The 15,459-nt window shown below is 36.5% G+C and overlaps 1 protein-coding gene across 1 annotated transcript; it reads left to right on the forward strand.

The window, feature by feature from the left end:
• Positions 1 to 6,194: 6,194 nt before the first annotated feature.
• Positions 6,195 to 9,306, forward strand: LOC121810933 (BES1/BZR1 homolog protein 4-like). The gene is made up of 3 exons (XM_042211674.1): positions 6,195 to 6,520; positions 8,190 to 8,938; positions 9,038 to 9,306. Exons 1-3 carry the CDS (start codon positions 6,305 to 6,307, stop codon positions 9,039 to 9,041), a joined length of 969 nt encoding a protein of 322 aa, XP_042067608.1. The 5' UTR covers positions 6,195 to 6,304; the 3' UTR covers positions 9,042 to 9,306.
• The last annotated feature ends 6,153 nt before the right edge of the window (positions 9,307 to 15,459 follow it).

Genomic DNA, 15,459 nt, shown 5'->3' on the forward strand with positions numbered 1-15,459 from the left:
TATGCATAGCTTCAATTTCTCTAAGGTCACCACCTTAGTAAACATGTCTGCAGGATTCTCACTTCCAAGTATCTTCACAAGTTGCAGGATTTTCATCTCCACTAGGTGTCGGATGTAATGATATTTCAACTCCACATGCTTTGTCCTAGAATGAAACGCTGGATTCTTCGCCAAGAAAATAGCACTCTGACTATCACTGTAGAGTATGCTACTCTTGTTCTCCTTCCCAAGTTTATCTAAGAAACTCTGCAACCACACCATCTCCTTGCTTGCCTCTGTCGCAGCTACATATTCAGCCTCCGTAGTAGACAAAGCAACAGTCTTCTGCAACTTAGAAGTCCATGAAATAGCTGTACCACCATAAGTAAATACATACCCGGTTGTGCTTCTTCTCCCATCAAGATCATTGGACGCCAAGTCTGCATCCACATAACCTGCCAGCTCGACATTCTTGCCATTGAAACATAAGACGCTTTCTGTAGTACCTCTCAAGTATCGAAGGATCCATTTAACTGCTTCCCAATGTTGCTTGCCCGGATCACCCATGAACCGGCTCACTACTCCCACTGCTTGTGCAATATCAGGCCACGTACACACCATTGCATACATAATACTACCAATTGCTGAAGCATAAGGAATTTTCTTCATTTCAGCACGTTCTTCTTTTGTACTCGGCGACTCCTTCTTCGACAGCTTAAAGTGACTGCCCAAAGGCACACTTACTGGCTTCGAATTATCCATGTTGAATCTTTCCAAAACCTTACCAATGTAAGCAGCTTGCGAAAGATACAATTTTCCTGCCGCCTTGTCACGCTCGATTCTCATGCCCAAAATTTGTTTAGCCTCTCCAAGATCTTTCATGGAGAATCGTTCAGACAATTGCCTTTTCAACTTATCCATCTCCTTTTGATCACCTCCTGCGATCAACATATCATCAACATATAATAACAGAATAAGATAGCTCTTGTCAAACCTCTTGTAGTAACAACAATGGTCAGCGTAGCATCTTTTATAGCCAATCTCCATCATGAATCCATCAAACTTCTTGTACCACTGCTTTGGAGCTTGCTCTAAACCATACAAGCTCTTCTTCAACTTGCATACAAGGTTTTCCATTCCTTTTACTATGAATCCTTCAGGCTGTGTCATGTACAACTCATCCTCCAAATCACCATGAAGGAATGCCGTCTTTACATCCATCTGATGTAACAATAGATTTTCTGCAACTATCATACTCAACACTAAATGAATAGTAGTTAGTTTCACAACAGGAGTGAACACATCTGTATAATCAATACCGTATCGTTTCTCAAATCCCTTGACGACCAGCCTAGCCTTGTAGCGCTTGCTACCATCAGCTTCACCTTTGATTCGATATACCCACTTGCAATGCAATGCCTTTTTCCCTTTAGGAAGTTCCACAAGCTCCCATGTGCCATTTAGGAGAAGAGAGGCAAACTCGTCATCCATGGCAATTTTCCACCTTTGTTTATCAGGGCCTTCTCCTGCCTCTGCATAACACTCGGGCTCACCACCATCAGTAAGTAACAAATAGAAATTAGAGGGCGAGTACCTATCAGGTGCACGTCGCTCTCTAGTCGATTTAGGCAGCGGAATAGTCGGTGGTGGAGTGCTTGGTTCTTCTTCAAGCACCTCTTCAGCATTCTGACTCTCCTTGCTCCCACTCGAGTTTGAGATGTCTAGCTCGACCACTTGTGGCTCAGAACTGCTGGGACTTGACGCCTCCAATCTATCCTTGTACAATACCTGTTCATTGAAGATGACATCTCTACTGCGAATAACCTTACGGTTCTGCTCATCCCAGAGTCTATAACCGAACTCATCGCCTCCATAACCAATGAACGTACACTTAATAGATTTAGCATCCAACTTACTTCTCTCAACGGAACTAACATGAGCATAAGCAACACAACCAAAGATGCGTAGGAAAGATAGATTTACCTCTTTTCCTGTCCAAACCTCCTCGGGTATCCGAAACTCCAAGGGAACTGATGGACCTCTATTAATTAGGAATGCAGCTGTGTTGACTGCATCTGCCCAAAAACTCTTTGGCAATCCACTTTTCAACCTCATGCATCTTGCTCGCTCATTCAACGTTCTGTTCATGCGCTCTGCGATTCCATTCTGCTGTGGAGTTCCTTTCACAGTTTTCTCCATGCGGATTCCATTCTCGGCGCAGAATTCCTTGAACTTTGCAAGTTCATATTCTCCTCTATTATCGGATCTTAGACACTTCACCTTCATCCCGGTTTCAGTTTCAACAAGGGCTTTCCATTTCCTGAAAGCGTCAAACGCATCGGATTTACTCTTCAGAAAATAAACCCATAGCTTTCGAGTAGAGTCGTCGATGAAAGTCATATAATATTCAGAGCCTCCTAGGGACTTCACAGGTGCTGGTCCCCATAGATCAGTGTGGACCATCTCCAACATCTGTGTCTTCAATTTTCTGCCTCCTCTTGAGAAACTCACCCTTTTCTGTTTCCCAAACACGCAATCCTCGCACAGGCCAACTTCAACAGTTTTCAAGCCAGGCAGTAAACCTCTTGAGCACATTATCTTCATCCCTTTCTCGCTCATGTGGCCAAGACGACAGTGCCACAAATCTGCATTATTTGCCTCACTTGCAATATCAATGCAATCTTTGGAGTTAGTTGTGGTATACAACGTACCCTCCTTCTTACCTCGAGCTACTATCATAGCTCCCTTGGTAATCTTCCAATTGTTGCAGCCAAACGTCACGGTGTATCCTTCTGCATCAAGCTGCCCAATCGAAATCAAACTTCTCTGCAATCCAGGAATGTGTCTGACTCCATTCAGTTTTATTACGGATCCATTGGACGTCACTACCTTCACGTTTCCCTTTCCCACGATATCTAAGGGCTCGTCATCAGCCAGATGTACCTTCCCAAAATCGCCAGAAACGTAGTCTTCCATTATCTCCACATTGCTGCAGGAGTGAAACGACGCCCCAGAATCCAATACCCACGATTCCATCGGACTACTGACGCTCAAGACCAACGCCTCGCCATCGTCATCAGACATGGTAGCGTTTGCTGTCTTCTTGTCCTTCTGATCCTTATTCTTATACTTCTTCGGTGCCTCACATTGATTTCTAAAATGCCCAAACTCATCACAATTCCAGCATTTAACTTTATCCAAATCCTTCTTGGATTGACTCCTTCCTCTGGAATTTGATCTTCCACGATTTTGCTTTCCTTTCGATCTGCCTCTCTGTTCTGTATTCAGTGCTGATCCCGAAGTAGAAGATCCTGATTCTCTCCGGCGAACTTCCTCACCAATCATCAGATCTCTTACTCTGTCAACTGTTAGTTTTGTCTCTGCAGCAGTAACTGCTGTCACTGTGCCAGCCCAACTCTCAGGCAGAGACGATAGCAAAATCAGGGCACGAATTTCATCATCGAATTTTATATTAACCGAGTTCAGTTGCAAAGTAATCATGTTGAACTCGTTGAGATGTTGTTGCACCAGTTTTCCCTCTTGCATTCTAAAATTAAACAATCGTCTAATCAGATGTACCTTGTTTGCCGTTGATGGTTTCTGATACATGTCCTCCAAGATCTTTATCATCTCCTTTGTCGACTTTGCTGCAGTCGTGTGATAAGCCACATCCTTGGACAACGATAGCCTAATCGCGCTCATCGCTTTTCTGTCCAGCAGCTCCACTCCTCATGTTCCATCTTTTCGGGTTTGGTTTTTAAAGGCTTCCAGAGATCTTTACCGTACAGGTAATCCTCAATCTGCATCTTCCAAAATCCGAAATCAGATCCATCGAACTTCTCTACAGCAATTTTCTCGTCGATCCCCATCGTGATTTCTGCCTCTTAAACCCTAGGCTCTGATACCAGTTGTTGGGAAATAAACACAGACAATCACGAATATGAAAGAGAATGAACACAAGAAGTTGTTTACCCAGTTCGATACAATGTGTATCTACGTCTGGGGGCGATGCCAAGCCAGAGATTTCACTATATAATTTCAGGATGATTTAACAATGAGGGAACACCTCTATTTATAAGTAACTAGAGAGCCCTAATTCTAGTCAAACTAGGAAACATATTCCATAAGGAAATATCTTTTAAGGAATAAATCTATCACAAGGAAATATACTTCAAGGAAACAAATCCTAAACATGGTAGGAGATATTTTAGGCTCCATAATTAACATCAACAACGTCAGAAACAACTTAACATGAATATTATATTATAGAGCTATAAGATAAAGGTGAATGACGAGCTATATATAATTTGAGAATGAACAATATAAATTAAAGATACATTAATTTATAATCTTACAATAACAAAATTAACACAAAATTTTTAAAAAAAGGATTAGATTTCATGAACGAATAAAACATTGTGGCAAGGAACACATCATGAGCTTTTGAATGGTTCAATAAAAATAAATTTTGGCAATGCCATTATCAGGTGGGGATCCTCTGCTGTTCTACGTAGGACAATAGACCAGCTTTTATATATACATAAATAAAAAAATCAAATAAATAAAATAAAATAAATATTTACTCCGTTCATAAAAATATGACACTTTGTGAATAATATGAGTTTTAATGTAGAATTAGTAAAGTAAGAGAGATGGAAAAAAAGTAAGAAAGAAGTAATGTTAGTGGAATGCGGGGTCCATATTATTAGTAAGAGAAAATAGAAAAAGTAAGAGAGAAGTTGTTGAAAACTTTTCTTTTTTAAATGTGCCATATTTTTCGTGGACAAACAAAAATAGCAAATGTGTCCTATTTTTCGTGAACGAATGGTGCATATATTATTTTATTTTTGCATTTGATACAGCATGAGCAGTTGTGCTAGGATCCCATCCATCATTATCATTGGTCATACATTTTTAAACATAAGAAATACGAAAACATCGTCATCCTTGGGTGATTTCAGTCTATTTAACAATGTTCTCTTTTGGATTTTAAAATTTTAATTCTTGGTTGAAATTTTATAGTGTTCATACTATTAATATGAAAAATTATACTTCCTCATTTTACTACTCCGTCCGTCCTATTATAAGTAAGGCGTATTCTTTTTTACCAGTCCCTCTACAATAGACACATTTTCTCTTATAATAAAAAGCAACAAACTATTTATATTTTACTTTAATATCTCTCCTATTTTTTACTCTCTATTTTTTTTCTCACTCATACTTTATTCTCGCTTCACTTAATCACTAAACACCATTACCTAAAAACTTGTATTTAAAAGAAATATATCACATATAATAAGATGGAGGGAGTATTAATAATTTTGATCGTAAATGAAATTAATTTTAACTAAAATTAATAAAGGAAGAGATAGTTAAAAATGTAATTGTTGATATTAGTTATAGAAAACAAGATTTATTATATTAAATATACTTATTAAAATGATACAGTACTAGTAATTAATTTGATAAACAGTTGAAAATAGAAAAGTGGAGTATTGGATCGTATTTTCTACATTAGGGCATCCGTAGTGGTGCGGATGTCCCGGCGGAATTCCCACTGCCACGTCATAAGGATTTCCCACTGCTCTGCCACGTCATACGGACTTTCCATTACACAGTGACGGAATTCTCACATTAAAAAAATTCACAAATTCATAAATTAACCACTTTCCGGAAGTAAAGAATTTACGGAATTAAAATTTCAGAATTAATAAATAAATCGGAATTAAAATTAAGAATTTACAGAATTAAAATTTCGGAATTAAAATTAAGAATTTACGGAATTAAAATTAACCACATTACATAATTGAAAAAAAATAATAAATAAATCGGAATTCCGCGGGAGTCGACACAATGGCGGACGTCCCTGCGGAATTCCGCGCGGAATTCCGCAGAAGGCCGCGGACCTGCGACGTCCTCAGCTCAATTCCGTATCCGTGCCATTCGTGCCTAATGACGGACGTCCGTCAAGGAATTCTGGCATATCCGTGGGAATTCCGCGGCGAAGTCCGGCATTACGGATGCTCTTACTAATTTGATTTCATGCTCCATTTGTTGCAGCTGTCTCACCTCATCCCCAACACCTGTCCCCACTTCCAAAAGACTAAACACGTGCGCGACCCGCATGTCTAGGCACTTACATCAGTGGCACTCTCGTAATTAACCCCCTTCTCCAGCCCCATTTGTCTCTCTCCCTTGTATTTATCTCTCCTTTTCTTCTCTACTCAGTAATCACATTCAACAAAACCCCCTCCCTCATTTTCACACACTCCTCGCAAATTCCGGCTCCGATCGTTTTCCCCCTTCTTCCTCCGTCGTCGCGCCGATGACGTCGGGCACCAGGCTGCCGACATGGAAGGAGCGGGAGAACAACAAGCGGAGGGAGCGCCGCCGCCGCGCGATCGCCGCGAAGAACTTCTCCGGACTCAGGATGTACGGTAACTACAAGCTCCCCAAGCACTGCGACAACAACGAGGTGCTCAAAGCTCTCTGCAATGAAGCCGGATGGGTCGTCGAAGAAGATGGCACCACTTACAGACAGGTAAGGAACTTCATTTTCTAACTATCCGATCTTATTTGCTGCCGATTTAGGAATCGCCTGTGTTTCTGTGTTTTTTTTTGCTAAAATGCGCTTGATCGGGTCTGCTTGGGGTTGTATAGTCATAGAGAAAAAACACGAGAGGGAACTCTGGACGCATCCGGCGCACGATAGTAGCGGCGGAATCGAATCTTAACAGCTGAATTAAATATTATATTATGATGATTGGGTCAGACGGAGCATGTGACGGTCATACACTCATACTCTCTCTGCGAATTCACGGTATCTGAGTTTGTTACTTTTCTGCACACCGCAGCGTACGAAGCACGATTAGATCGTTTAACGGGTTTGATTTTGCTTTTTCATGCTCGTACCTAAAAAGATTCTTATCCTTTTTCATATTCGTCACCCAATTTATTACTCCATTAGTCCATTTAATGAAAACCGGGGCTCTTTTTTTTTAGGTGATTTTGCTCAAATTAAATTTACTGTTCAATTCGATTTTATGGGTACCATGACATCCAAAATCGGGTGTTTGAGAACAATTTTATGGTAACTACAGTTGATTAGTTGTATTTGAACCATTTATTTGCACATTTTATACGTATTTATGCAAAAGTAAAATTGTAATAAATGCACATGGGCATGATGAATTATTCTCTTATATCTTGATTTTTTTAATCAATAGGAGGCGTTTTCAAATGCCATTGCGTGAAAATTTTGGTTTCGTATACTTGCTTCTCACAATTTTTTTATTGTTAGTCGAGTTGTAATTGACTAAGATTGTTTGTTGCTTATATCATGTGTAGTAGTGTATAGACTGGCCCTTACAAATAGTTGAGTTGTAAATTGAGTATAAATAATATATCTGCCAACTAAACACTAGCATAACAAGGGTGAAGGGGCTGAATCAATATATACTCCTACATTTCTTTCAATTTTTTTTGGGGGCATCATACATTGATATGTACACCATGGTTCAGTGCTCCAAAATAAATAAATGCTTAGGTACGTTCGCACAACGGCATAAGCCATTTATTTAGGATATTCATATGCCAGATAAAAGTGCCAAGAGTACCTTGCCAAGTCGGAGCTGAAGGAGCCATAATCGAATAGTTTGGTAGCACTCTGTTGTTTATAATAATGAGTAATGCTCGTTTAGTTTTGTTATAAAGTTAATATATCTATGCAAAGCTAAGCTTAATTGTTCTCTTTAACACTCATCAGTTGGTATGTTCTTATACTTCATTGATACTAGTCATGGTTCAGCATTGGATTTGGATTTAAGTTTTAAGTAGTAAGTTCGTGATAATCAATATGCAAGTACTCCAATTTACATGTGGAGTGAGTTTGGCACAGCGAACTTTGTTGTGTGCTTACGAAATTAATTTAGTGGATTGTAGATACTGCAGATTTTGAAGTAAAGATGAATCAATAGAATGAATATATAGTTTTTTGGTCCATTTAGGAAGATGGTGAATCTCTTCACCAATGTAGGTCTTCTTCAGCTCTGGATTCTGCTTAATATTTGTTAGTCAATCTCATCCTTATAAGCATTGAGGATCTTCTGATGTGTACTCTTTCTGCTGCATTTGACTGATCAAACATGGAGTCAATTTGTGTATCTGAGTCTTGGTTGTCTGCTTTCGCTCAACGTTCTCTATCTTTGCAGGGATGCAAGCCTCTGGAACGAATGGATATCATGGGTTCAGTGGCAGTAAGTCCTTGCATATCATATCAACCTAGCCCAGGAACCTCTTTCAACCCAAGCCCTGCATCATCTTCTTTTGCTAGTCCTTCCCATTATGGTGCTAATGCCAACAATTCGGCCGATCCCAACTCCCTTATACCCTGGCTAAAGAACCTATCGTCTGGCTCTTTGGCAGCTTCAAAGCTTCCCCATAATCTTTACATCCCAGGAGGTTCTATCAGTGCTCCAGTCACACCGCCTCTGAGCTCACCGACTGCAAGCACACCTAGAATGGATGGCAACTGGGATGACCCGACAGCTGGCTCTGCGTGGTGTGGACAAAACTTCCCGTTCTTACCCTCTTCAACTCCTCAGAGTCCCGGTCTGCAAACTCCACCTGATTCAGGATGGCTCTCTGGGGTTCAGACTCCTCAAGATGGGCCTTCTTCGCCGACATTCAGCCTTGTGTCTGCAAATCCATTTGGTTTCAAGGAACCTTATTCAAATGTAGGCTCTCGAATGTGGACCCCAGGGCAAAGTGGGACTTGCTCTCCAGCCATTAGAGCCGGAGTCGACCAAACAGCTGATATTCCAATGTCGGATGCAATTTCAGCCGAGTTTGCATTTGGTAGTAATCACATGGGATTAGTGAAACCGTGGGAAGGTGAGAGAATACACGATGAGTGTGTTCCCGATGACCTTGAGCTTACTCTCGGGAATTCTACCACCAGGTATAACACAACTTGTTCCCATCTCCTACACTAAAAGCATAACTGGCTTTCGGCTTCAGGCCGTGGATTTGGACTAATATCCGATGCGGTTTATTTCAGGTGAAGTGGTGGTGGTGTATCTGCTGCTGCACATTATTGTACTTCTAACTAGAGCTGATCTCTTGAACCAGGGAAACCGAAAAACACAGCAGAATCGGATTCTTTTTCTTTTGTTATTTTTTTTACAGTTTTCTTCTTTCGTATTTGATTGGATACACAAGGTTGGACTATAAAAAGGTCTCATGTAGTTGGCTCTGCATTTTTTTGGCAGATGTTTCTCATCCTCACAACATTAGACTGCATATTCTTTTGATTCTTTTTCCCTCAAAGTGATTTTCTTGTCCCATCTGTTTGTTGTGTGATTCACTCTCTCTCTCAAGTATTTATCTACTTTTATGCATTTAGTTAGGTAGCCACAAAATCATGCTACTAAATAAAGACATACAATTCTATTGATAATAAAGAATACTAATAAAAAACATAAATGACTATTGATAAAATCATAAAACTATAAAAGGAAGATAGAATCAAAGCTCCAAAATGATAGCTTAACGGCTGAACCACAACTAGTCCTGCAACACAGAAACCAACGAAGGGAAAAAAAGGTGAGTGGAGTATTATTTTGTCCATAAATTAATAATTTTAATTTAAAACAATTTATTGATTTTTAAAAATCTAAATTTTAAATTTAATTTTATAAAATTAAATTAATATTGAAATAATGAAATAAAGTGAAAGATGAGCATATGGAAGAAGAAGATAGTTTTGAAATAATATCAGATTTAGTATATCATTGAAATAATATCAAATTGAAAAAGTGAAAATTTTGTGAAGACCAAATTACCCGGTCCCTCAAAAGGCATTTTCGGGTGAAAAAAATGCAAAATGACCGATTTTGAAATAAACCTTTAGTCCAGGGACTACTGTAAATATTTTTAAAGCCCGGAAATTATTGGCGAGATAAACCCATATTTCACTCTTATTTTTATTACTACAAAACTATAGTCTATCTTCTATGTCAATGGGATAATATGTCCAATCATTTTTATATGTAAATTCGCTGAAAAAATCTTTAATCTAAAATTAGTTTAGTTTAGTGGGCTGGCCTAAGATGAAGCCTCTTTAAGGTAGATTCGACTTTTAGTTGTAGTATAGTTTGGGTTCCATGGTTTTCTTATCGGGCAAAAATATTTTGAGTCTAATCCTAAACCTCTCAAGCCAACCTAACAATTTAAGGCTTATGGAGTAAGTAATTTTAATTTTGGGGTTAGAATATTTCAGTCGTAATCCACATTTTTCTTGATCCATTACAGCCAACCTATTACCATCTTATGCTGATGCAGATACAAGTGGGAGAGGGCTTAAGATCCTACAAAACTTCTAGGATGTGTTTGGGAACATGGAATTTGAGCTATGGAATTAGAATTGGAGGCTCCAATTCCAATTCCATTGTTTGGCATCACAAAAATATATAGAATTAAAATTGAATTATAATTTCAAAATTTTCAAATCTATATCAAAAGAAGAAAATTGGAATTCCAAATAACCAAAAAAATTAGATAGCTTCACTACCCACTACACACATTTCACACACTTCACACACTACACACACACATTTCATACATTTCACACACTACAAGCACTTCACACACTACACAAATTTCACACATTTCCCACATTACACACACTACACACACTACACACACTTCACACACTACACATACTTCACACACTACACACACACATTTCATACATTTCACATACTACACACACTACATGCACTTCACACACTACACAAATTTCACACACTACACAAATTTCACACATTTCACACACTACACACATTTCACACACTACACACACTAAACAAATTTCACACACTACACACATTTCACACACTACTCAAATTTCACACATTTCACACACTACACAAATTTCACACACTACACACACTAAACAAATTTCACACACTTCACACACTACACACATATCACACACACTACACACACATATATTTCACACGTTTCACACACTACACACACTACATGTACTTCACACACTACACAAATTTCACACACTACACACACTATATAAATTTCATACATTTCCCGCGTTACACACATTTCACACACTACACAAATTTCCCACATTTCCCACATTACACAAATTTCACACACTACACACATTTCTTACACTACACAAATTTCACACACTACACTCATTTCACACACTACACTCATTTCACACACTACACACATTTCACACTCTACACAAATTTCACGAACTACACACATTTCGCGCACTACATACACTACACAAATTTCAAACATTTCACACTATACACACACTACACAAAATACACACGCTACATACACTATACACAAAATACACATACTACACTCATTACATACGCATTACACACATTACACACATTACATACGCATTACACATACTACACAAATTTTACACAAAACACACATACTACGCACACTATACCCAGAATACACACACTATTCACAAACCAAAATTTCAAACATGGTTCAATTTAAACTTTTGGAAAATTTCAGTTTTTTATTCAGATCGGAAAAAAAATCTAAAACTGAAAAAAAAATCCAAAAATTGGATGCTTGAAATGTGTAAAATGTGTGTAAAGTGTGTGAAATGTGTGTAGTGTGTGAAATTTGTGTAGTGTGTGAAGTGTGTGAAATGTGTGTAGTGTGTGAAATGTGTGTAGTGTGTGAAGTGTGTGAAATGTGTGTAGTGTGTGTAGTGTGTGAAATGTATGTAGTGTGTGTAGTGTGTGAAATGTATGTAGTGTGTGAAGTGTGTGAAATGTGTATAGTGTGTGAAATGTGTGTAGTGTGTGAAATATGTGTATTGTGAGAAATGTGTGAAATTTGTGTAGTGTGTGAAATTTGTGTAGTGTTGTAGTGTGTGAAAAGTGTGCAGTGTGTGAAATATGTGTAGTGCGGGAAATGTGTGAAATTTGTGTAGTGTGTGTAGTGTATGAAATTTGTGTAGTGTATGAAGTGTGTGAAATGTGTGTAGTGTGTGTAGTGTATGAAATTTGTGTAGTGTGTGGGATGTGTATATAGTATGTGCATTTTGTGTGAAGTATGTGTGAGTGTGTATTTTGTGTAGAGTGTGTGTACAATGTGTGTGCACAAATTATTCAAATTCACTTTCATATCAATTACACTTTATCAAACATAGGATTTGGAATTGAATTAGAATTCAATTTCTTCCAATTCAATTCCACAAAATTCCAATTCCAATTCCGTGTACCAAACGTAGCCTTATTCTAAATTATATTTTCATTGGCAATTTTGTTAATATTGTCTGAGACTATCTTTAGTTCTTAGTATCTATATCACATATGAAAAATATATATGTCGAACAAAGTCTATACCAACTTTATTTTCTAGGCCCGCTCTTCATCAAACTTGTAGGATTTATTCTCATATCTCGCTTATAATTAACTTGAAGGATTTATTATCATTTCTCACTTATAAATTCCATTCTCACCTGATTAACTACCTATATACATTATTCCAAAAAAAGGTATAAATAGAGGGAACAAAATGGAGTTATCATAGATCTTCCCATTATCAATGTTTTTGGATGAGGGCCCGCTAATTGGTCTCGTCATAATTTATGATCAATCCTCAATACACAACATTCATCACTTTATGCTGATATTAATCATACCAAAATAATTTCTTATTCCATGTTGTAGTGTTTGACAAACTCATTGGCGTGCTGTATACATGTACACTTTTCTTTCTTTCGCTGGATTAAGAATTAGAGATTGAATTCTTTTCACACTCTAAAAGTAAAAAGGGAGTTGTAATGATGATCTCAAGATTGAGTTTATGCACCTCCACAATAATGTTTGTCAGCTCAAAAAGATGAAATGCAAATTTCTCATAAGTCTTCAATGACCTTATTTAAGAGTACATAAGTAATCTTTCATCTACGAAATAAAATATACTCCCTATATATAAAGCGTTCAAATAAAAAACTTTTATTGTGAAAATTTTAGTAATTTAGATGTTTAGTGCAGTAAATTACAGGTAAACGTAAAAGTTACTTGCAATTCTCGTAATAAGAAAGTTCCCTTTTGGAATAATTTTCTATGTATTACTTTTTTAGAAAATATTTTAGTATTATTAAAACATAATGATTATTAAACCCCATAATAATGATAAAACGCACTTAACCATCGAGAAACTCGCAATTCGTCAAAAAAGTGCAAGAATTGTGATCATAAAAATCTAACCAACCCAAATTCAATCCGCATGCAAAAACCCAACTTATTAGGGTGGATCGAATAATCAAACAGTTGAATTAATTAAATTGGTCTATAATTTGTAAAGTTACTGTAAATATTCTCGTAATCTTATGTTTTCACACGAGATTCTTGCAATATTTTCATGTGTAAGAATTGACTGCACCAGAAAGAAAAAAAATCAGTTAGAATCCCATGATTCATGGAGTTTGAAATGGCTGCCTTTTATTTTCTTCAATTCTTCTTCTTTTTGGATGGCTGCTTTAATTCCTCAAGTGGCCGGCAATGACCTCTCGTGAACTCTTCTTTTTCTTCCCACACTGGGATTTTGTCTCTTACAATTATTTTTTTTTATTTTATACTTTTTAAATAATTCAAAATTTTCAACGTGGTTAATGCATGATCCATGGAGACAACTAATGCTAATCTTTAATCTACATTTCGCATACACTATTTAGATATAATTTCAATTTTTGCACATTTAGTACCTTTATGCATTTGGGGTGGTACAAAATTATGAATGGTGGTTTTGGCTCATATTTTAATAAAATTGTGTAGTAGTACTATATAATTAAATTAAGTATTTCTAGGACTAAATAATTATATATACAATTTCAAAATGAACTATTCCACTAAAATACAGAATATACTATATATGGAGTAGTTGATATCATTTTTAGCTATGAATCTATGTTTCTATCCTCTTATCTGAAGTAAAAGTTGATGCAAGTTTATTGATGATCGTCTGTAAAATTGACTACAAAATTATCGTATACACGGAGGAGAAGAATGCAGCTCCTTCTCTCTAATTGGTTGGAAAAATAACTTAAATTGTACGATGCTTTAATTATGAAGTGATACATTTCCAAATGAACAAAACCTATTCCACGTTGCATGAATTCATTATATGTATATTTCTATGAACTATATTATGGGGTTCACATTCTAATTTTCAAAGTCATGGAACCATGCTTTCTCAATCTTTAATAAGGTTAGAAATTTGTTTCCTTTTTATCTGATGTGATAAGCTTTATTTCTTCAACTACTTTAAGTACGTTTGGGCAAACGCACATGGAAATGTTTCTATATATTTAATGTAATTCATTTTCATATATAAAGTAGATAATAAGATACTTGCTCAAAATTAATTTCAGGGAAATGAAAAATTGCATAAATAATCCGTTGACTGCAATGCACCATTCTATGACGAGGGTGATCAAATACATACTATCACCAATCGATATTGCAAATACATTAATTCTAAAAATATTAGTACTATTTTCCAGTAGAATTCATGTTATGAATATTTGTCAATAAAAAATATAGTATGTACCCTCAAAATTTTCACTACCATTTTCCACATTAATGCAAAAATTAATTACTTTTTCAATTTTCCATTTTATGATTAGGGGATTAAAATAATAAATTTTATTTGTAGAGTTTTTGAGCCAGTGTAGCTACTTCAAAAGAAACATTAATTGTTAGAACACCGACACTAACTGGCGAGCTACTTCAAATGGAAATTTTCTTTATAACAAGCCACAATAAAATCAATGGGCCACATTTTAGTTAGAGTTCTTAACTATGATAGCCATATATACTACATTTATATATGTATATATACACATTAAAAACATAATGTAATTTGATACAGACCAATGATAGTACTAAACTAAAACATGGGAGAAATATACTTATTCACATCCATCGATCAACTTTTTTATTTTTATTTTAGTGGTAAGAGAAATCATTATTTAATAGTGTAATTTTTGTTCACTATTATATCAATTCCCCACCCTTGTAATTGTAACCATGTTGAGTAATTTGGACAACATATATGCCTAGGTTTAGGAGGATGATGGAACCAGTTTTATTATGTTTCACATATGTTTGTCTTTTCCAAGGAAAGTAGGAATAATACGGTGCTTCTTATATATATGAAATTTCGATTATGTAACTTTCTAGATTGTTTTATTTTGTTTGAGCTAGTGGATATAGATGTACAAAAGTATAGTCCCATGGATAACCAAAATTTTATAATTACAACCGTTACATTACTTTTTGTGATGTATATATACATAATTTCTCTCTTGCATTATATATTTTGTATTTATAAAAATTGTTATAAATGGCAAAAAGAGACAAGATTCCGCCGGGTGGGCTATTTCTTTCGCTATCGCAGCTTATATCCTAG

Source organism: Salvia splendens, chromosome 7, assembly GCF_004379255.2.
Source record: "Salvia splendens isolate huo1 chromosome 7, SspV2, whole genome shotgun sequence".
In the NCBI taxonomy this organism is placed as follows: Eukaryota; Viridiplantae; Streptophyta; class Magnoliopsida; order Lamiales; family Lamiaceae; genus Salvia; species Salvia splendens.